Source organism: Schistocerca nitens, chromosome 3, assembly GCF_023898315.1.
Source record: "Schistocerca nitens isolate TAMUIC-IGC-003100 chromosome 3, iqSchNite1.1, whole genome shotgun sequence".
Lineage (NCBI taxonomy): Eukaryota > Metazoa > Arthropoda > Insecta > Orthoptera > Acrididae > Schistocerca > Schistocerca nitens.
In genome coordinates this window covers 947,088,878-947,114,425 of record NC_064616.1, presented here as the reverse complement: position 1 = coordinate 947,114,425, position 25,548 = coordinate 947,088,878, and the positions used below count along the sequence as shown (strand labels likewise).

Below are 25,548 nucleotides of genomic sequence, written 5' to 3'. Positions count from 1 at the left end.
CTCCAGCATCCATACACATGGCCTGTATCCCATGCTTGCTTATGGCTAACACTGATGGCATGAATTCACTAGCAGTTTCAGCAGAGTGCTGAGGGTGTCTCTTGTCAGCAGCTTTAAGTGGACAGACTGCCTTTGTTCTGAAAGGCAGGCAACTTGGCACGTAGGCACAGCAGATGTTGCTGTGGGAGAAAACTTGTACAGATTTGACTGGGGACTTCTAAATAAAATTTTTTAAATCCATTCCCTAAAATATTCCTGGACTGGCTGCCACACTGTACAGATGTTTAATCTTCTTGGATAATTTGTTTTCGCATTCAGTACAAAAAAATATTCTCATCTTAAACATAACAGTGAAGAATGGTAAAGAGGACAGATATAGTTCTGAATCAATGAAGGGGAAGAACTAACAGCAGGAAACAGTCAGTTAACTTAGACACATGGTAACCATCAAAGTCGTAACAATACGAAGAACTTCATTGCCCACTGAGGTGTAGTAGTCATAATATTTTGTCATGTCATTGATTGATATTTCATCTAAAATTTTTTGTGGTGGTATTCCTATGATGGAATGAGGTGTGATTCATTCACAACTTTTTCTAATGCAACCACCTAATCTACCCCCATATGGTGCTTTGTAGAAGTGAACTTAATAACTTCGTCTCCCATAGCCGAATGCAGTATGCTTTTGACCATTTTTTGTTAGCGGTCTCTCACAGAAAGTGACTATAACATCTGTGTTTATTGATATCTTGATGCCATTGAACTTCAGTATGGGATCTTAGTAATAGTAGGAGTAATAGAAGTAGTAGCAGCAGCAGCAGCAGCAGCAGTAACTTTATTCATCTGTAGATCTCTTGTTACAAGGATATAGGACATGTCAAAGTATTTACAAGTTTAGATGAATTTAAAGTAAGCTAATTCATATATACATATATTTACAGACTTCTAGTCAGAGACAATCATTAGATTTGTTCCTGGTATACAATACCTTTTTTTTTTACAAATAACTTATTTAATAATGTAATGCCACACTGTTTACTCATATTTCACCTTCAGTCACTGCACACACTATACACACATTGTTTCATAACACTGCACTCACAACACACACACACACACACACACACACACACACACACTGGTGATCTCTGGGCCATTTTCTGCACCACAACTTCCCATTTGCTATCCAGGAAAGCTGAGTCAGCATCCCTCCATAATGAGATGTTGAGTTCAGAAAGAGGAAGAGGTGTTAGGATTGTGCTATGCATAGTTTGGGGGTAAATATTTTTAGAAAGGAAAAAAGAAGAGAGAAAAAAAGTGAAGGTGTTATGTGGAATGTTGGATGTTTTATAATCATTTTTATTATTATTAATATTATTATTATGTATTTGTATAACATTTTTAATGAAACCCTACTCTGCTTTATCTAAGTATACTTTCAATGTATAAAATGTATTGCATAACAGTTACTTTTTAGCTGAATATTTAAATAAGTGTATTTTTCTGTTTTCTTTAATCCCTTTTAGTAATTTATTGTGTAATGTTATTCCTTGCTAGAAAATGCTGTTTTGAGTTTTATGTTTATTTTTTCTTCTAAATGTAAGTTGAGTCTGTCTGTTGTTGCATGGTCATGGGCAGAGCTGTTTGTGCAGTAATTTCCAATGTTATTTGTGATGTGTACAACTGACTGATAAATGTATTCACGTGTAACAGTTAAAATCCCCAGTGTTTTGAACAGATCTCTACAATTAGCTCAAGTAGTAGTTTTGGTTATTATCCCTATGGCTCATTTCTGGAGTTTGAAAATTGTGTTCATATTTTGTACATTTGTTCCCCAAAAACAGAATGCTGTAGCTAAGAACTGAGTGTATATATGAATAATATGTAAGTAAAAGACACTGCATGTTACACATCGATTATAGGACTCTAAGGGTATAACACGCTGATAACATTCTGTTTGCAAGTACCTTTGTTTTTTCACACCCCTTCAACTGAGAATCAGTATTCAATCCTAGAAATTTTGCGTTGAATTTTTTCAATATGAGTACCACTACTGGGAATGTCATTGATGTATATCAGGAACAGTATTGGTTCTAAAATGCTACCTAGCGGAACCCCTATATTAATGTATTTTGATTCTGATAAGAATTTCACTAACTGTTTAGATTTATCTGAAGTATGTGTTATCTCTGCTCTTTGTACCCTATCTGTTAGGTATGACCGAAACCAGTCATTAGCTACTCCTCTTATTCCTAATGCTTCTAATTTATTTAAGATAATCTTGTGGTCAACTGTATCAAATGCATTAGAAAGATCCAAAAATATGTCTCTGACACACTCATCTTTATCAAGAGCATCAAGTACAACTTTTGTAAATTCTACTATGGCTGAATCCATATTTTTGTCACTTTGGAAACAAAACTGTGATTTGCTTAAAAGATTGTATTTATTCAGGTAATTCATTGATCTGTCTTTCGTAATAGCTTCTATTTTTTTGAGAATGCTGACAGCAGGGAAATGGGCTGGTAATTTTCTATGAATTCTGCATTACCTTTCTTAACCAGAGGTACAACTCTTGCATTTTTTAACTGCTCTGGAAATGTCCCTGATGTAAAGGGATTCATTTATTATACACTACTGGCCTTTAAAATTGCTACACCAAGAAGAAATGCAGATGATAAACGGGTATTCATTGGATAAATATATTATACTAGAACTGACGTAATTACATTTTCACATAATTTGAGTGCATAGGTCCTGACAAATAAGTACCTTGAACAACCTCCTCTGGCCATAATAACGGCCTAGATACGCCTGGGCATTGAGTCAACTTGGGTAGCAGAGTACTTGTGGTGTGCACATGGGGGTTTTTTAGGCCAGGCAGTAGTGCGAAGTGTCCTTATGAACACTCACCAGTTGACGTGCAGGCAGGGAAATCAGGACGCACTCAGTGTAAAGACACTTCAGCTATCAAGATATTAGCTTTAAATTTTCAGAGTGTTCGGAATAAAGTTCCTGAATTTACTGCCCTCCAGGAAGCATGTGGCATGGAAATTATTCTCTGGACTGAGACCTGGCTGAACCCTGAGATAGGAAGTTCTGAAATATTTAGTGAGGGTTGGAACGTTTATCGGAAAGACAGATTAGACACCGTAGGAGGTGGTGTCTTCATTGCAGTTGACAAAAATATTGTGTCTACTGAGGTCGAAGTAGAGTGTGATTGTGAAGTTATCTGTACACATTTAACAGGGGTAGGAGAAGTAAAGATATTCGTTGTGTGTTATTACCGGCCACCAGTTTCCACCGTGACAGTTCTAGAATCAATCAAAGGGAGTCTAAACTCTGTATTGCAGAAGTACTTGGATCATGCTATATTAGTCGGAGGCGACTTCAACCTACCTAGTATAGACTGGGACGTCTATGGATTCATTACAGGTGGTACAGACAAGCCGTCATGTGAATTACTTTTTACACATTATCCGCAAACTGTCTTGAGCAGCTAAATCGATAGCCAACACGTAATGGAAATATTTTAGATCTGGTAGCCACGAACAGACCAGACCTCATCGACAGTGTCAGTGTTGAGACAGGGATTAGTGATCATGATGTTGTTATTACGACTATGGTTACGAAAGTTAAAAATTCGGTGAAGAAGGCTAGGAGAGTATTCTTACTAGAAAGAGCAGATAATCAGTTGTTAGCATCCCACTTAGTAAATGAATCGACTTCATTTACTTCCAGTACGATGGACATGGAAGAATTATGGGCAAATTTTAAACGCAATGTAAATTACGCATTGGACAAGTGTGTGGCGAAGAAGTGGGTTACGGAAGGAAAAGACCCACCATAGTTCAACAGAGCAATTCGGAGAATGCTCAGGAAGCAAAGACAGTTGCACTCGTGATACATGAAAGATCGGGAGAATGAGGACAGGCAAAAGTTAGTAGAGATTCGTGCTACTGTAAAAAGAATGATGTGCGAAGCATACAACCACTACCACCGTCATACCTATGGAAAAGATCTTGCTGAAAACCCAAGAAAATTCTGGTCTTACATAAAATCGGTAAGCGGGTCGAAGGCCTCCTTACAGTCACTCACATATGAGTCTGGCCTAGCAATGGAAGACAGCAAAACGAAAGCTGAAATTTTAAATTTAGCATTTGAGAAATCTTTCATGCAGGAGGATCGTACAAACATACCACCGTTTGAGTCTCATACAGATTCCCGTATGGAGGACATAGTGATAGACATCCCTGGGGTTGTGAAGCAGCTGAATGGGTTGAAAATAAATAAATCGCCAGGTCGTGATGGGATTCCTGTTCGGTTTCACAGAGAGTACTCTACTGCATTGGCTCCTTACTTAGCTTGCATTTATCACAAATCTCTTGCCCAACGTAGTCCCGAGCAACTGGAAAAAAGCGCAGGTGACCCCTGTATATAAGAAGGGTAGAAGGACGGATCCTCTAAAGTACAGACCAATATCGTTAACATCGGTTTGTTGCAGGATTCTCAAACATATTCTCAGTTCGAATATAATGAATTTCCTTGAGACAGAGAAGTTGCTGTCTATGCATCAGCATTGCTTTAGAAAGCAACACTGCTGTGAAATGCCACTCGCCCTTTTTTCACATGATATCTTGCGAACCATGGAGGAAGGGTGTCAGACGGATGCCATATTCCTTGACTTCTGGAAAGCGATTGACTCTGTGCCCCACTGCAGACTCCGAACTAACGTATGAGCATACGGGATTGGTTCTCAAATATTTGAGTGGCTCGAAGACTTCTTAAGTAATAGAACCCAGTACATTGTCCTCGATGGTGAGTGTTCATCGGAGGTGAGGATATCATCTGAAGTGCCCCAGGGAAGTGTGGTAGGTCCGCTGGTGTTTTCTATCTGCATAAATAATCTTTTGGATAGGATGGATAGCAATGTGCGGCTGTTTGCTGATGATGGTGTGGTGTGTGGGAAGGTGTCGTCGTTGAGTGACTGTAGGAGGATACAAGATGACTTGGGCAGGATTTGTGATTGGTATAAAGAATGGCAGCTAACTCTAAATATAGATAAATGTAAATTACTGCAGATGAATAGGAAAAAGAATCCCGTAATGTTTGAATACTCCGCTAGTAGTGTAGCACTTGACACAGTCACGTCGCTTAAATATTTGGGCGTAACATTGCAGAGCGATATGAAATGGGACAAGCATGTAATGGCAGTTGTGGGGAAGACTGATAGTTGTCTTTGGTTCATTGGTAGAATTTTGGGAAGATGTGGTTCATCTGAAAAGGAGACCACTTATAAAACACTAATACGACCTATTCTTGAGTACTGCTTGAGTGTTTGGGATCCCTATCAGGTCAGATTGAGGGAGGACATAGAAGCAATTCAGAGGCGGGCTGCTAGATTTGTTGCTGGTAGGTTTGATCATCATGCGAGTGTTACGGAAATGCTTCACGAACTCTAGTGGGAGGCTCTAGAGGAAAGGGGGCATTCTTTTTGTGAATTGCTACTGAGGAAATTTAGAGAACCAGCATTTGAGGCTGACACAGTACAATTTTACTGCTGCCAACTTATATTTCGCGGAAAGACCACAAAGATAAGATAAGAGAGATTAGGGCTCGTACAGAGTCATATAGGCAGTCATTTTTTCCTCGTTCTGTTTGGGAGTGGAATAGGGAGAGAAGCTGCTAGTTGTGGTATGAGGTACCCTCCGCCACGAACCGTATGGTGGATTGCAGAGTATGTATGTAGATGTAGATGTAGAAACTGAGCTTGGATGGTGTGTACAGGTACAGCTGCCCATGCAGCTTCAACACTATACCGCGGTTCATCAAGAGTAGTGACTGGCGTGTTGTGATGAGCCAATTGCTCGACCACGATTGACCAGACGTTTTCGATTGGTGAGAGATCTGGAGAATGTGCTGGCCAGGACTACAGTCGAACATTTTCTGTATCCAGAAAGGCCTGTACAGGGCCTGCAACATTCGATCGTGCATTAACCTGCTGAAATGTAGGGTTTCGCAGCGATTGAATGAAGGGTAGAGCCACGGGTCATAACACATCTGAAATATAACGTACACTGATCAGAGTGCCATCAATGCGAACAAGAGGTGATAGAGACGTGTAACCAATGGCACCCCATACCATCAAGCCGGGTGATACACCAATATGGCGATGACGAAAACACGCTTCGAATGTCTGTTCACCACGATGTTGCCAAACACGGATGCGACCATCATGATGCTGTAAAAAGGACCTGGTTTCATCCGAAAAAATGATGTTTTGCCATTCATGCACCCATGTTTGTCATTGAGTACACCATCACAGGCGCTCCTGTCTGTGATGCAGCATCAAGGGTAATCGCAGCCATGGTCTCCGAGCAGATAGTCGATGCTGCTGCAAACGTTGTCGAACTGTTCGTGCAGATGGTTATTGTCTTGCAAACGTTGCCACCTGTTGACTCATGGATCGAGACATGGCTGCACAATCGGTTACAACCATGTGTATAAGATGCCTGTCATCTCGGCTGCTAGTGATACAAGGCCTTTGGGATCCAGCTCGGTGTTCCGTATTACCCTCCTGAACCCATCGATTCCATATTCTGCTAATAGTCATTGGATGTCGACCAACACGAGCAGCAATGTCGCGATACGATAAACCGCAATCGCGATAGGCTACAATCCAACCTTCATCAAAGTTGGAAACATGATGGTAGGCATTTCTCCTCCTTACACAAGGCATCACAACAATGTTTCACGAGGCAACGCCGGTCGACTGCTGTTTGTGTAAGAGAAATCGGTTGGAAACATTCCTCACGTCAGCACATTGTAGGTGTCGCCACCGGTGCCAACCTTGTGTGAATGCTCTGAAAAGCTAATCATTTGCATATCACAGCGTCTTCTTCTTGTTGGTTAAAATTTGCGTCTGTAGCATGTCATCTTCATGGTTTAGCAATTTTAATGGCCAGTAGTGTATTTGTTAAGGGGCCTTGTATAGTCCCTATGCATTGTTTCAGTACACACATTGGTACTTCATTTGTGCCTAATGACTTTTTATTTTTATTTTTTGAACAGATATATTGACTTCATTATCTGTGGTTTGAAGTAACAACATTTAATTTAGTGCAACATTATTTAGTGGTGTGATATTTGTTTTAGGTAATTTTTGCTGTAACTTCTCTGTAATACTTGAAAAATGCTCGTTTACATAACTTGCTAAGTGTTGTGGATCCTTTATTATCTTATCCCCCTCCCTTAACAGTATGTTATTCTACATCTACATCTACATCTACATCCATACTCTGCAAGCCACCTGACGGTGTGTGGCAGAGGGTACCTTTAGTACCTCTATCGTTTCTCCCTTCTATTCCAGTCTCGTATTGTTCGTGGAAAGAAAGATTGTCGGTATGCTTCTGTGTGGGCTCTAATCTCTCTGATTTTATCCTCATGGTATCTTCGCAAGATATACGTAGGAGGGAGCAATATACTGCTTGACTCTTCAGTGAAGGTATTTTCTCGAAACTTTAACAAAAGCCCGTACCGAGCTGCTGAGCGTCTCTCCTGCAGAGTCTTCCTATGGAGTTTATCTATCATCTCCGTAACACTTTTGCGATTGCTAAATGATCCTGTAATGAAGCGCTGCTCTCTGTTGGATCTTCTCTATCTCTTCTATCAACGCTATCTGGTACGGATCCCACACTGCTGAGCAGTATTCAAGCAGTGGGCGAACAAGCGTACTGTAACCTACTTCCTTTGATTTCGGATTGCATTTCCTTAGGATTCTTCGAATGAATCTCAGTCTGGCATGTGCTTTACCGATGATCAACTTTATATGATCATTCCATTTTAAATCACTCCTAATGTGTACTCCCAGATAATTTATGGAATTAACTGCTTCCAGTTGCTGACCTGTTACTCGTATTTTGTAGCTAAATGACAAGGGAACTATCTTTCTATGTATTCGCAGCACATCACACTTGTCTACATTGAGATTCAATTGCCATTCCCTGCACCATGCGTCAATTCGCTGCTGATCCTCCTGCACTTCAGTACAATTTTCCATTGTTACAACCTCTCGATAAACCACACTTCATCTGTGAAAAGCCTCAGTGAACTTCCGATGTTATCCACAAGGTCATTTATGTATATTGTGAATAGCAATGGTCCTATGACACTCCCCTGCGGCACACCTGAAATCTCTCTTACTTCGGAAGATTTCTCTCCATTGAGAATGACATGCTGCGTTACGTTATCCAGGAAGTCTTCAATCCAATCACACAATTGGTCTGATAGTCCATATGCTCTTACTTTGTTCATTATATGACTGTGGGCAACTGTATCGAACGCCTTGCGGAAGTCAAGAAACACGGCATCTACCTGAGAACCCGTGTCTATGGCCCTCTGAGACTCGTGGACGAATAGCGCGAGCTGGTTTTCACACGACCGTCTTTTTCAAAACCTATGCTGATTCCTACAGAGTAGATTTCTAGTCTCCAGAAAAGTCATTATACTCGAACATAATATGTGTTCCAAAATCCTACAACTGATCGACGTTAGAGATATAGGTCTATAGTTCTGTACATCTGTTCAACGTCCCTTCTTGAAAACTGGGATGACATGTGCCCATTTCCAATCCTTTGGAATGCTACGCTACGCTCTTCTGTGATTGTTTTCCTCCCCCTGTTTCCTTTTTTATAACATCCCAGACTGGTTTGCTTTTATTCTCTGCATTGTATGCTATTTTGTCATTAAATGACTTTTTTGCAGCAATCAGCACCTTCCTATAGATCTTTTTGTGTCTGTGATAGAAATTTAAGAATTCTGGATTATTGTGAATCATTTTCATGGAACTGAAATGTTTAAGTGTTTAGGAGGACTTCTGAATACCTGCTTTTGTGAGATGTTGATACAGACATGAATACTTTTGGAAATGCATTTTAAAAATTCAATATAAACAATGTAGAGAATTTAGAGAATTTCATATTCACATTGGTTTCCTTATAAACTTCATCCCAGCTTTGTTTTTCTAGTTCTTTTGAAAAATCTTTTATTTTGATTTCTGATAGATGTTGTTTGTAAGCTTGTAGTTTGGGGAATGATTCAATGGCTGATTTTACTGTTGTTATTTTACAGAAATGGTCTGATAGTCTGAAATATTTTACAGCTACATCACAATTTTCCCTGTCCATATTTGTGCCCACATGGTCAGTTACTGATGAAGCCATCATAGTAACCCTTGTTGCACTATTGACCAACAGGGACATGCCAAAAGTTTGAAGGATGTTTATGAAGGTGCAGCTGGATTCATTTATGGTATTAGTGTTTATGTTAATGTCCCGACACAGAATTATGTTGACCTTTGTACTTGAGACTTTGTCTAGAACTTCTGTTAACTTATTGAAAAAAGTGTCCACACTACGACTGGGAGATCTATACACAATACACACACAAAATGATTAATTTTTTGGTGATATCAACTTCTAATAGTTTTACTTTATGTTTTATTGATTACATGTTTTTATGGAGGATTGTTAAGTCTGTGAAATGCCCCATGTTACCCTTTCCTATGGTTTGTTTTTCTTTGTGACATCTTTTGTATGTGATATTGGAGGTGTTAAAATCTGTCTTGTGAGTGATTGTTTAAGTATTTTTTGAAGTGCTGAAGATACTCTTTAGCAGGGGAACCTGTTGTCTGGATTTATCCTAAAAAGACCTCCTTTTCCTACCTATGACAACAGGTATTTGACCATGTGTGGCCCGAGATCCACCCCCTACACTTTCATGAATCAGCTGTACCAATTTTCCCTTCCCAGCCCTAGTACCTTACTCCTATTAATTTGTGGTATAATGACTTTTTCACCATGTAACCTTTTTTGTGCAACTACTTCACCTCTCACTCTGTGTAGTGTGCTGCAAGACCAGTATTTATTCAATAATGCTTCAACAAATTCTTTATATGATTTACATGTGTTGCTGACCCCTGTTCCCCATGATTTTGCTTCTCCTTCGAACCTACTCATCACGAGTTTGAGTTTTTCTTGTTCTCCTGTGTTTTCAGGCAAGATGCCCTCAAACTGTCTAATGAAGGCTACTGAGTGTATAGTTCTCTTATGAGAGAAATGATGCAATTTATACACATTGGCATGATTTTCTATGTCACATACATGAATGATACGTTTTTGAATTTCTTGTTCACACCAAATTTCGACTTTTGTTTACCTTCATTTTTTGTTTTGTTTTGCATCTCAGGAAGTGCTTTTTGCTCTATTTTTCTCAGTTTTCACTGAATCACACTTGTGTTGCCTTTACAAGAAGATTCTGCATGTGAAATATTACGACTAATTATTTCATGGTCATTATTGATACTTTATAAATTATTACAGTATATTCTATGTTTCTCATTACATGCTTTGGTAGATTTGCTTTGCTTTTGCTTTATGTTACTAATGTCATTAATTGTTGTTTGTGTTACTCCTTTTTGATCATACAAATCCTTAATTTCATTGTCAATCTACATATTAGTTTCTGACTTAATTTCTTACCCCATTCTTGTTTTTCATAATCTAGTTTCTTGCAGCATCCTTCAGTTTTCACTTCAATGTTTATAACCTTTTGTTCAGTGCATCAAACTTAGTATTAAGTTGTGCTGTTCCCACATTAATTTCCTTTAATCTATTATCCGTTTTCTTTTGTACTCCTTTTTCTTCTTGAAAATTAATTTTCACATAGACATCATATACTGATCATCGTAATGAATTGATGAGGTGTCAGCTGATGCCATATGCTAACTTAATGTATGTAACTCATCTGTTGGCTCATTAGTAATGATAACGTCAGAGTCATTTTCTCTGATATCATCATTCCAATTAATCACTTTATTCTGACAACGTACTACACATCCTCTGTCTACATTAACATTTTTTGCTGCTAAATCTACATTTTTATTGTCTTCAGTATCAATTAATTCTACATTACCATTGAAATCATTTGTGGCTGCTTCAAAATTCTCAGTGAGATAATTGGTTTTTTAATTCTCTATTTCAGATTTAACACCAGTGTCTGAATCTATGTTTTTACTAACATTATTTTTGACTGTATTTGACATAAAATTAAACCCATATCTGATTTCACTATCATTTATTTGTATCTGACCCACTGTCTCGTCCCTACTGCTGTGCGACTGAATTCCTTTTCTACTGCCAAGAGCACACCTCAATTCTTTTATCCAGACTTTTTATTATTACTGATGTTCCAATAACAAATCTTAAAAGTGCTATGTGCAAGCACGCAATTAACTCTACTTTTCTTCCTTGACGTATTATTGTTGATTCTCACAGCTGTTGGCTGCATCCCTAGCTGCAATTCCGCTGTCGTTGTGTGCTGAAACAGACACATCAGAAGTGCCCGATTCTGCTAACTGCACTCACCACTATGTGCTTTCACTGTACATGTTGTCCATGGATGTCTTGTGCTGCTATTGATGCTGGCCATCTTGTAGCATGACGAATCTTTAAGTGATGATTTACAATGCAATACCATCGGCCATGCACACAACATTAACTTTTATTCTCGTAGCACTTCAGAACTTCCTGTTCCTGATTTACACTAATATTTCTTTCATAGCAACAAAAAATTTGATTTAGTGTCATCGATTTTTATAATTCAACAAAAGCTATGCAACAATTCAAACACAGTTCATAGCCTATTTATCACAGTTCTTTTGCAGTTCTCTAGCCATTAACTTCACATGTACACAGTCCTTCCTTCCACAGTTTGCTAATTGGGTACAGTTCACAGTTCTTGTTAATGAAATCATAAAAGCTATCCTCCTCATTCGAAAGCACTTCAACTTCAGCAATATTCCACGCAAGGGTTGCCATGAATGGCAAGAGACACACGCAGAGAGAGAGAGAGAGAGAGAGAGAGAGACAGATAGGGAAAAGGGGTGGGTTACAGTTGTATGATAAATACCTTCCGTCAGATATATTCCATGAGCAGCTACTGTGGTGACCACTGGCAGCACTCAGAGTGAAGACTTGTACACCAGTCTGTGTGTATGACAGCACTGGGCAATGAGAGCCGTGATTGAGGGAGTGGCAGTCACCCTCTGTGCTATGGCCCGAAGAGCACTAATTGCAGTGCCCCTTGCACCTCCATTGGCAAGACTGGTGACATGTATGACTATGGCAGCTGTCAGAAATGTGGTTGGCACCAAATACAGTTTGCTAATGGTTGTGGTTAAACAGTTTACCATCCATATCTGTGATTTTGTTGCCAGCAGACTGGAAAGGTGGCAGCCTAAAAGTACACATCTGTGTTTCATACTGGTGGGGTCCATGCTGATAGTTATATATACTGATAGCAAACTATGACTAGACCTAATCTATTCACATGTACAGTTATGGTATAGAATAGTTCACCCCCCACTCCCTCATCACCCTTCCATCTCTACCCCTAATAGTACTAAGGACCCGTTACTATTTAATAATTCAAACAAAGCATTTATCAAACTTTACACAGACCCTTGTCAGCTTTCTTTATACTGTCAGCATCAAGATCTGTCTAACGCAATTATTTGAGTTATACAGAATCACATTCTTGAGGCCAAGTGTTCTGGGAAGTTGTAGGAATAATGGTTAATAAAGCATTCTTATACTTTGTTCATAAATAACTGAGAATGTTCAGTTTCCTGCCTGATATCCACTGACAATGTTTTATAGACTTTTTCACCAGAATACAAAACATTGTCCTGAACTCTTGTACCCTAGAGACAGATGGCATAGTGCGGAGAAGATGGCGCTGTACAATTAAATAGTTGTTGTAGTATTTGTTGAAAGGAGCAGTAATGGACAAAGGGAAGTTTCTCACTAACAAAGAGTCTATAGCCTCACCAACATGTGCACTACTTCATCTTTATGAAAACCACAGTGTTACCTACTTCACTGGGTATTTGTAATTGTGATGATGCATTAGATCGCACTTAACTGAATAGAAATGTAGTAGTAGTACAGGATTATTCTAATTAAATTTAAACTTTCAAACTGCTGCAGAAATAACACCACTGGTCAGGATGCCATCAAATTGCAACAGAATATTATTGGAGAAGGGGGAAAACATATGGCAGAAGAAAAATAAACAGTTACAAAATGTAGCAATAGATGGCACTTTAAGCATCATAATTTAATGATTCTCTACTACAAATGAGAAATGAATCATACAACAATGCCTAAGGTGTACGTTTGATGTTAAACAAGCTGTACTACTCAGTGTGCATGGGCTTATAGGTGTGATACTGTTAGTTACATAAGCCCATCCACCATGGCATGGTCAGATCACGTCAGATGGGAAAAATCGGTTTTTAACTGTCCTGAGACGAAAAACTTCATGGAAATCATCAATCAAAATCAAATTGGATTATTAATTTCTGTGTGACTGGTACAAAATATGTTCAAAATGCTGTCCACCGTTTTCTGCAACAAGTTGAAATTGAGAAACAGCATGTTCCACAACTGATGGAAGTGTTTCCGGTGTCACGTTCAGGATGTGTTCCACAATGTGTGCCTTCAGTACAGCGAAGTTGGCAGTCGGAACACTGAACATAACATATTTCAGATAGCCACACAGCCAGAAGTCATATAGATTAAAATCAAGTGTTCAGGATGGCCAGGCTGTAGGGAAATGGTAGCTGATAATTCTAGCATTTCTGTAATAGTGCTTCAGCAGCTGGTTAACTGGATTTGCTATTTGCGGAGGTGAGCCATCTAGCATAAACATGATCCCATCCACACATCCACGCTGTTGGAGAGCTGGAATGACATCATTGCACAAAAGACACTCACAGTGCTTACCAGTGATGGTACAGGGAACAGGACCTGAAGCTCCTGTCACTTCAAAAAAATTTGGCACTATGGTAATTGATGCTGTAACCCCTCACCACACAGTGAACATTTCAGGATGAAGTGATACTGGTTGATTTGTATGTGGATTTTCCGTTGCTCATATTTGAAAATTCTGTGTATTCATATATCTTGTGAAGTGGGCTTCATCTGCCCATAAAATGTTCCTCTGCCAATCATTGTCCACTTCCATGTGAGCAAGAAATTCTAAAGCAAAGGTCTCTCGTGCTGGTGGGTCAACAGGAAGCAACTGGATAATTTCTAATGGACAGCAAAGAAGGATTTTTCATAAGATTTTACTTACCATGCTCATTTGTATGTCCAGTTTTTGGGCAATTCTCCATGCACTACACGTTTGTACACCACCAATTGTCACCTCCTCCATTGCTGTGACCACTACTTCCACTGACATCGAATAAATTGATTTCCTGCCTCTACCACGTTGCACACCAAAAGAATCCTTTTTAATTTTTGAATCATTTTCACATGACTTACGGCAATCATCAGGTGAATGCCTTTTTTAAACCCTTCAGGGTCCGGAACTTCTGCAGGATGATGTGTGCACAGTCATCATTCTTGTAATACAGCTGTAGAAGCAGAGCGCAATCCTGCATTGAGACAGCCATGGCGAACGTCGCACATGTGAAAGGAGGAAAAACCATGTACCCGTCGTGTTTATACCAACTTCAGTGGGTCGTTTACATGACAGGTGTTTTCATTGACATATTGCGACATACAGTGCCATCCATTGATCAATTTTCAAACTTTTTTTTTTCTTCTGCTTCTCCGATAATATTCCATTGCAATTTGATGTCATTCTGACCAATGTTGGAATTTCTACTGTGTTGAAAGCTTAACTCTAATTATAATCACGCTGTAGTAGATGATGATGATGATGATGATGGTCATGATTTGGTGTTCATAATCCTAATTTATATAAATTGTACCAGGTAGTGTTCATTTCTGCCAGTCACATGGTATGATATTGCGTTCTTTTCCTTTCCTTTGTTTACAAAAGTTAGAAAATGTTCTTGATATCTGCGTAGTTACATTGACCAGTGTTGTCTTTTCTAACAGGTGAACCATATGCTGAGTCAGCTAGACAGAAGAAATATTTTAAACCCAGCTGGTGGCACAGAGACCACAATGAATCAGGTATATATTCACTATACCTATGCTGCAGTCATGTTCGCAATTAGTATTTCGCTTATGTGATTTCTAGAAATATTGACAGGGTACTGCTGTCAACTGTGCTTTGCATAGTGTGCAGATATAATTTTTCTGAGATCCAGTCAAAAATTGGTTATACTTCTCAATGGGATTGTTTGATAGTTGTCATATTGGAATTGTTAGGAAGAAATGAATGTGAATTTTGTTAGTCAGCATTAATTAACTATAAAGTATGCATGTGAAAGTTCCTGCTTGTTCAGATGATTTTATTTCAGATTATTATGAGTCTGTGAGAGTTATTCACTTTCGAAGGCAGGTGTATAATAACTAGAGTCCAGATTTCTATGTAAACACAAATTGCATGAATTTTTTCATGTGTGGCCATTTACTGGATAAATGTATATTGAGAAGATGGTATGAATTCGAACACTTGTAATGCATGTTATATCACATTTTTGACCTTTTTTTGCATTAACGTGTGTGACACCATCTTATATTGAGTTATTCATATGAACTATGTGGAAGTGCAGAGCATAAGCAATTGTGCGAATTTTTTGTAGTTTGTGAACTTCATAGTGAGCTCAAGTGCCCTACTTCAGCTCGGTACTTCAGCTAGGGGGAGGGGAAAAGGTTGTTACATATGGCTTACGACGACAACATACAGCAGATCATTTGGTCAGGGATTGGAAGTAGACCTCCATTGCTGCCGTTAAATGACAGAACAGGATATTAGGTAAAATAAAGAGAATACATTCAAATTTACAGTGTACAAGGGGCACGCCTAGGGTTGGAAGTTACCAGGTTTAGGCCAGTTTAGGAGTTTGAACTTCTAATTGAAATGGGCAGCAGAAGGGGAGGTGTTTCATGTTAACCTACGCTGATGGCCAATCATGAAACGTAGAACTGGTGGCTTTGCCTGCCATGAAAGATGTCAGTTCTGTTTGAGGTCTGGATCACAAGAGAGTGAGGCAACTGTGTTCTGCACTGCAGAATGCTCCAACGTCCACACATGTGACCTGTGTCCCACCCACACTGATTGCTAAAACCAATGGTGTGAATTCGCTAGCAGTTTCAGCCGAGGGGTGAGGGCATCTCTTGTCAGCAGCGCAAACTGGATGGAACTGCGTTGGTTCTGAAAGGCAGGCAACTTGTGTCATGTATGCCCTACGGAAGTTGCTTTGGGAGCAAACTTGTAAAGATTTGACTGGGGTCTTCTAAATAAAATTTTTTAAACCAGTTGCTTAAAATATTCCGTGACTTGCTGCCAAACTGTACATTGCTTACCCCTTCCAGAGGAGTGGTGATTCACATTGTTTACAAAAGAATGTCAGTCACTGCTGGAAAGACGGTTTGCCCTAGTGGGAGCCTTTTAATGGTTTACTGGCGCCCCCCCCCCCCCCTTTTCGAAAAAAAAAATATTAAATGTAACAACAACATGACAGAATACTTAATTATGAAATAATCAAAGTATTTGGGTAAAAAACATAATAAATCAGCTTACTGCAGAACGCGTGGTGTTGGTTAGAACTGGTATAAGTGCATTTGAAGAAGGGTAATAACCTAAATACAAACTTGCTATGTCGTCTGACAATTTTTGCGGCTAGTAGTTGCACAAAGTTGCTCAGGCTACGAAACATAACACATTTTAGTAAAATGGAGGTGTCATTAAGTTGTAGAGATAGTGTACCAAACCTTATCTTTATTAACTCATGTTAAAATAGAGAAGTAAAAAGCCTTTTTTTTTATACCGACAAAATCCTGGAGTTATGGGTGAAATCAGGGGATAGCAAAGGCTGCGCATCAAAACCCATGAATTTCTAAAATTTACATTCTACCTACTCAATTTACATTACCTTGTTATCAGCTCATGGAGTAACAGTCCTTCAAAAAATAGTGCACTATGGCATAGTTAGGCATACAGAGAGAGAGAGAGAGAGAGAGAGAGAGAGAGAGAGAGAGAGAGAGAGAGAGAGAAGTGTTACAACTAGAATTTCACAGTAGTTTCGACTGGAAAAAAATTGTAGCATAAACTAGCCAGAGTATCTATTGAATCACCACTACCTTAACATGGATACATCATTGGAAATGGCAAATGCAGCCACATCATAGTGAAAATCTCAGCAAAGCAAAATCATTCTAAATTACCTCATGGGATAGTAGTGCGTACGTATATCACTTAGTTTTACATGTGAATTAATTAGTTAAAACTGAGACAAATGATAATTAACCAGGTTGAAATGTGACCAAGTAGTGGTCTGAAGGGTGACTTGTTTGTCTGACTAATAATATAGGTCTCAAAATGGGTAGCTATAATTAATATTTCTCAAAAGTAAGTGCTCAGCTTAGAACACAATATTGTCCAGCTGCCAAATGAGGATTGGTATGACCTTAAATATTTGTGGGATGAGTGCACTTTGTGTAAGGGTTTCGTAGTCATATCACGGTTCTGACTTACACTCATTAATTGTAGAAACCACATAGTGCTTTAAATGCTTATCTAATTACAAGAAGCACAAAACAAAATCAGCAATGTGTGTCAAATCATTCATAACATTTATAAAAAGAACATAAGGCAAAAGTACTTGAGGGACCAGATCTTTCATAAATCGTTAATATCCATTAGAAGTACATAAAAGTACAAAATACAAAAGAAAGTACAAGATATAATGCTCAGAGTAACACATATATTTTATATTTTCCCCAATTATCAACAAACTGTTCTCTATAATTCAAATTACAACTAGAAAAATTGAAGGAAAAGACCAGAACAGCACTTGTTTGATTGTCAATTGAAAATGAGTATCGGTTACAACCTTACTTTTTCCTCTAAAATGACAAAGTTGTGGAAAAACTATCTGTCTTGTCTACTGATCTTAGAGTTTACTATTTTCAGAATATCATGGGACTGTCATGTGGCATAAAATAAGCATGTAAACCAAAGTTCTAGGCATGGAGAAACACAAGGCAAACTCCAATAAAGATAATGAAAAAGTTTGTGCACAGTGATGTAACATCTAACAGTATCCTCATCCATCTGTAACGCTTCACATGAAGAAGGGAAAGACTGCAGTGAGTTTATAATCAGTTAATAAAGTATGAAAAGATTCTCAGCTACTAGAATGTGGTTCTGTGTGACAGAGGCACACGCTTTGTTCCTAAAGAGACTTCAGACTGAAGGGAGAAGAGCATGTTGGTTATCTGGCTGGAAGGAGACTTTTGCTTGTGTGGCATTATCAAAATTTAATGGCACTTCTCTCTATTAGGGTGGTGGAGTGGGGTATTATCTGCAGTGTAACACATGTCTTGCGGGAGGGGAAACAGCAGAGAGGTAGGTGCAAAGGAGGGTGAAGTGTGAGAAGGGTGAGGGGGAGGTGGCAATCTAGAAGCAAATGTTTTATGATGCACAGCTGGTGGTGTGTACTAGCAGTATAACACTAAGTATGCATGAAAATAGATAAAGTCAATGCTGGCTCAATCAAACTCTGGTAACCATCCATACAGAGCGACACCAGATTTGTACTGAAGTGATCTAAATGTTTGTATGATAAAAAATATATCAGGTTAATTCAGATTATTAGTACAGTACTTGCTTTAAATCTAAAACAGAAATATGGGGCAGAGTGCATCTCTCTGGTGAATTTCAGCAAACACAAAATTCAGAAATCACTTGCCAATTGTTTTAGGAATTAGTTGTCTGTATAAAACGTACAACAGTCACCTCAATCCGACAGAAATTTTGATACGTAACTGTTGGAGTATGTGATAGAGTACTGCAAGACTTAATATACTAGGTAAAACACATAGGTAAGGAAAAAGTAAAAGTTGATTTCTGTGGACACAGGACAGTAAAGATTTGTAAAGAGAGACTGAAGGAAAACAGTCAATTCAATGGATATAAGAATTAAAAAGTGCAATTATTTTCAATTCTTAGTGACACCTTGAAAGAAAACAGGGAAATAAATGCTTTTGAACCGCCAGTGGACTTAGCTCATCTGCAGAGCAATGGAATATCAGTTACAAAAATCAGATGAAGATTTGAAGTATAATTGTCCTTTGAAGAATAAAAAATATGTATAATAGACACCGCAAAGAGGGCTCCACATTCTAGATTTGACAACAAAACGAAACATTCAATGAAGCAGACCTGTAATAAGTAGAATTTTAGAAAAATTCTAGTACGGTAAATTGATACATTCATTTGAATGAAAAAACAAAACTCTTGTCAATATAAGAGATCTACAAGTGAAATATAGTATAACACCAATATTCTATAACAAGGCTGAACAACAGAAGTAGTTAAATTCAGCACACGACAAAGATCTATACAGTAGATGATAGAGGGTACCTTTAAACACCTCAAACTCTTCAGAAATACACAAACTTCCTACCTGGGGCATCCTCAAAAATTATTAATGGTCACTTATTTATTTATTTATACGTCTAGTTCCGTAGGACCAAATTGAGGAGCAAATCTCCAAGGTCATTGAATGTGTCAGTAAATTAAATTACAACATAATAGTAATAACAGATAAAATAAAATATTTATAAACCAAAAACACAAGCCATAAGTTTTAGTAAATGCAGTCAGCAATTTAAAATAGGAACCAGTTCAATTTTTCAAGGAACTTCTTTACAGAATAGAAGGTGTGACCAATAACAAAACTCATCAATTTCGATTTGAAAGGGTATGGATTACTGCTAAGATTTTTGAATTGTTGTGGTATCTTATTTAAAATGGATGCAGCAGTATACTGCACACCTTTCTGCACAAAAGTTAAGGAAGTGCAATACAAATGCAGATTGTATTTCTTCCTAGTATTAAATGAGTGAAGGCTGCTCTTTCATGGGAATAAGCTGACAACATCAAAGAATATACATATTGAGAGGCCAATATCAGTATTGCCAGATTAGTGAACAGGGATCAACAAGAGGTTCACAAACTTACACCATTTATTGCCCGAGATACCCATTTGTGAGCCAAAAATATCCTTTGAGAATGAGAAGAGTCACCACAAAATATGATACCATATGACATCACCGAATGAAAATAAGCAAAGTAGACTAATTTCCATGTTGAATGATCCTTATTTCAGATACCGTTCAAAAAGTAGCCTTCCAACAATATCGTGAACATGAGTTTTCACGACAGTTTACTGTCTTATCTGAACACCTAGCAATTTGAACTGTTCAATTTCACTCATCATATGCCCATTATGTGAAAATAAAACTTTAGTTTTTGTTGGATTGTGTGTTAGAAACTGTATAAACTGACTCTTACTGTGATTTAGGGTTAGTTTGTTTTCTACAAGCCATGAACTTATGTCATGAACTGCACTATTTGAAATCGAGCCAGTGTTGGACACAGCATCCTTTACTATGAATCTAGTGTCCTCAGCAAACAGAAATATTTTATAATTCTATGTAATACAGATATGGCCCCAACACTGATCCCTGGGACACCCACCATTTGACCATGCCCCACATCACAGCCATTCTCAACAATCTGAATAAAGGCCTTTTGCTGTCTGTTGCTAAAGCAAGAGGTGAACCAATTGTGAGCTACTCCCCGTATTCCGTAACGGTCCAACTTCTGTAGCAATATTTTGTGATCAACACAATCAAACGCCTTATTTAAATAAAAAAAAGATGCCTAGCTTTTGAAACCTTTTGTTTAATCCATCCATTACTTCACAGAGAAAAGAGAATATATCATTTTCAATTTTGAATCAGACATAAGGGCAAACTGTACATTTAATAGCAAATTATGTAATATAAAATGATAAATTATCCTTACATACACAACCTTTTCAATAACCTAAGCAAACACTGATGGCATAGAAATAGGTCTAAAATTGTTTACATTATCTCTTTTTATAAAGCGACTATACTACTGAGAACTGCAGTCATTCAGGAAACTGACTATTCTTAAAGGAAAAATTAAAAATATGGAGAAGTACAGGGCTAACATGTGTAGCACAGTACTTTAATATTCTGCTAGGCATTCCATCATATCCATGAAAGTCCTTAGTCTTTGGAGATTTAATTATTGACCTAATCTCCTCCTTGTCCGTATCACAGGACAGTATTTTAGACATTAGTCTCGGAAAGGCATTTTTCAAGAGAGTTATATGATTCCCTGTAGATGTTATGGTTTTATTTAATTCACCAGCAGTGGTCAGAAAATGATTGTTAAACACTGTACATATATCTGACTTACCAGTAACAGAAATATTTTTACTACGAACTGACCTTATACTGTCAACCTTGTGCTTCTGACTAGACACATCCTTCACAACTGGCCATATGGTTTTAATTATATCTTGCGAGTTAGCTATTCTATTTGCATACCACACACTCTTTGCCTTCCTAATAACATTTTAAGCACCTTAAAATACTGCTTGTAATGAGCTACTGTTGCTTGATTGTGACTACTTCTAACATTTTGATATAATTCCCACTTTGTTCTACATGATATCCTTATCCCACTAGTCAGCTACCCATGCTGCCTTTTACTTCTAATACCATGTTTAGAACACACTAATTGACAGCAGCTCTCAAATAGCATGAGAGATGTGTTTAGGAAAGTGTTAAATTTTTCATCTATGTTATCGGCATTAGAAACACCCTGCCACTCTTGTTCCTTAACGAGGTTTGAGAAACACTCTTTTACCATTGGAGTATCTTTCCTACATAGTTTGAAATTATATGTAACATTTGTTTAAGTGCAAAAGCGTTTTAGTGTCATAATTTGTGCATCATGGTCTGAAATGATATTGACCCTTATACTAACAGAATGCACATCTAGTAACGAAGAATGAATAAAAATAAATTGTATGGCTGTGCTACAGTTCCCCTTCACCCTGGTTGAGAAAACCACAATCTGCATCAGATCATATGAATTTATGAGATCTACCAACATCCTTTTTCTCGCACCATCATATACAAAATTCATATTGAAGTCACCACATATAACTAATTTCTGGTACTTCATATAAAGTGAATCAACAACCGTCTGTAGCTTGAGCAGAAATTCTCAGAAGTCAGAGTTAGCAGACCTATAAACAACAACAATTAGAAGTTACATTTTACTGAGTTCAACTGCCCCTGCACAACATTCAAATACCAGTCCAGTGAAGTGCCGTTATACATCTACGAATTGAAATGGAATACTGTTTTTTACATAAATAGCTACTGCCCCACCCCACAAGGAACTCCTTGAAAAACTGGCAGCGAATCTGTATCCTGGTAAAGGAAGCCTCAGAATTGTCAAATTATTTAAGTGGTGCTCCAATATACCAATAATTTCACAGTTAACATATATAAGCAGTTCACTAACTTTAATACCTCTTATATTTTGATGAAATATGCTAATTCTTCTCTACTTGGATACCTGATATTCTCTGAAGGTGATTCCTCTGCTAGAGGGACTTCCTTTAAGCAGGTATACCTATGAGCTGACCTCAATCTAAAAAAGGTGCAGCTCTAACACCAACTACTACAGGAATTTTTCCATGAGTGATCCTGCCACCACCCACTACACTATCACCTATAAGCTTTGCCAGCCTCCCCTCCCCATAGCTATTGAGGTGCAGGTCATGTCTAGTGAAACCCAATCTGCTGTTAGACTCAACTGGTACCACTGCAATGTGACAACCACTTAATATTTATACTCTATATAATACTCTCAGTACATTGTCACTGAAAGGCTATGCAGTTTGTCACTTATAAATCGTACAAAAATATGAAAATTAGACTTAATTATGACAGACAAGATGGAGAAGGGTGAGAAAAGTGGTAGTGTGCTGGGATGTGGATGGCTTACCACAAGGCGACAGCTGTGGCAGTACATGGGTTTGCACCATGTGGTCCCTGCTTTAGTAAGCATTCACTGTTAACATAACCTGCAATTTAAACGGCTCTGAAAACATTATCTCTACTGGAAGCTGAATACATGGTAAAATGAATCATGGTTAAAGGTTCTGCTCTGACTTGTAGGCCTGGCTGCAATAAATAGACAATTTAACATCTCTGAATCATCTTCTGTCATACAATTAGCAACATAATTAGGATTTATTGTATCCTCCTCAGCTTCCACAACAAAACATTATCTGTACAACAGAAAGAACATCCCTTGAAACAACTGACAGAAGAACTCTTCCCTGTACATAATTGCCTTCAACAACATGAATGACAGGACCTCTTGTCTGCTCACAAGTAACCTAAATGAAACAATGTCTTACATCTCATCATATCAACACAAGTTCATTACCCTCTGGGAGATAACAGCCACAAGTTATCATATCCTCTCTTATCAACTTACAGGTGTACAACAGATCAATTCTTGAATGAGATTTTCACACTGCAGCGGAGTGTGCGCTATTGAAACTTCCTGGCAGATTAAAACTGTGTGCCAGACCGAGACTCGAAATCGGAACCTTTGCCTTTTGCGTGCAAGTGCTCCCGAGTTCAAGTCTCAGTCCGGCACTCAGTTTTAATCTGCCACAAAGTTTCAGATCAATTCTTCATCAGCATTCATTAGAACTATTGTTACAATACATAAATTAATACATTTTTGCTTCGTGCATTGACTTAACCAGACGTGCAGTTACCACTTTCGAAAAACAGAAGGCATGGACAGAAAAAGAATAAAAGGTCAGCAAAGAGAAAGTAGAGAGATGCAGAAACAAGAGCAAGAGAAATCAGAAAAAGTTCATTCCTTTCGTTCTGCAACCCAGCATGTCACACTGCATCCTATCAGCTTTGGCAACACAAGTGCTCATTGTATAATTATGACTGTGTGTGCATTTGGGGTCTCAAGTCATCTAATACCAATAGTAAACTGATAGACAATACCAGGATCATTAGACTCTATGGCTTGTCACATTTCTTACAAGGCCTAGACGCTGATTTCACATCTGTCCCTGGTCTTTCAATAAAAACAAATCCCCATCAAGGTAAAAAGATTTAGTGTGCCAATGATTTCGGAAACCTTGCAGGTGCAGATTGGAGGCATAGGGTCTATAGAGCCCTTAAGGTGCTCACATCTGTGGAGCAAGGAATAGGAGCCTACTTTCATCAGAGAGCACAGAAAAGATGCTAACATAAAAGAAGGAAAAAAATGGAGTGGATCATGACATGATAATGAAATGGAAAAAAGTGTCATGAACGGCTGGGGACTCTGTGGTTATCAAACACAATGTGCTATCTGCACATCCCTGGAGATTAATCGAAAACTCTCAAAAATATATCTTAAGAAACTTCTTATCACTAGAACTAAGCATGAAATACTTCAACAACAACAACAACAACAGAGTTTAAAACATGTATAAGAAATTTACTACAGTAAACAGGTTCAATGGAAGCAACAGGCAAATAGGGCTGCCATGCTCACAACATGTACTTGTGCAATGAGAAGCAGCTCAGTTTAGTCAGTGCGCACATGATGGAGCAGTGCACTGTGACAGGGTGGCAGTACACATTGCCCCAGATGCTGGTATGTGCAGATGCAGTATCTGGTGTGGCATTGTATCCGATGCACTGTGCAGCACCCAGGCCTGGCTCACAGCGGAATAACAGCCGTGAGTTCTCACTGCCCAGACAGTATCAAACATGAACAAAAACTAAACAGCCGCCCTATAGACCAGATGGTGGGAACGAATCATGTTTCTTATACCAGTGTACATGGGGAGGGAGATGGAAGAAGGTTGTTACATACAGCTTACGACTACAATGTACAGCAGGTTGAATGATCAGGTCTTTCAAGTGGGAATACAGGGCTGCTGTTAAATGACAGAACAGGAAATTAGGTAACTAAATAGAATATATTCAAATAGGTAGTATACAAAGAGTATGCCTTGGGAGGAAGTTACCAGGTTTAGGCCAGTCTAAGAGGACCAACAACTATATAAATGGGCAACAGATGAGGAGGTGGTTCATGTTAAGTTATGTTGGTGGCCAGTTATGAAACGCAGAGCCAGAGGCTTGCCAACCAAGAAAGATGTCTGTTTTTCTCAAGATCTGGATCACAACAGACTGAGGCAACTGATTGCTGCACTGCAGAATGCTCCAGCATCCATACACATGGCCTGTATCCCATGCTTTCTATTGGTTAAAACTGATGGCGTGAATTCACTAGCAGTTTCAGCAGAGTGCTGAGGATGTATCTTGTCAGCAGCTTTAAGTGGACAGACTGCCTTTGTTCTGAAAGGCAGGCAACTTGGCACGTAGGCACAGCAGAAGTTCCTGTGGGAGACAGACTTATGACCTAAGATGTTGAGTCCCATAGTGCTCAGAGCCATTTGAACCTGTGGGAGACAACTTGTACAGATTTGACTGGGGACTTCTAAATAATTTTTTTTTAAGTCCATTCCCTTAAATATTCCTGGACTGGCTGCCACACCGTACAGATGTTTAATCTTCTTGGATAATTTGTTTTCGCATTCAGTACAAGAAAATATTCTCATCTTAACCATAATAGTGAAGAATG

General features: G+C 38.5%; 1 protein-coding gene across 1 annotated transcript in view; it reads left to right on the top strand.

Annotated features, from left to right (window-relative positions):
- LOC126249022 (uncharacterized) overlaps positions 1-25,548 on the top strand; it is a 907,745-nt gene that overhangs the window by 343,079 nt on the left and 539,118 nt on the right. Inside the window, exon 10 of the mRNA XM_049950624.1 lies at positions 14,970-15,047. Within this exon, the coding sequence (XP_049806581.1) occupies positions 14,970-15,047 (78 nt within the window). The remainder of the gene's footprint in view (positions 1-14,969; positions 15,048-25,548) is intronic.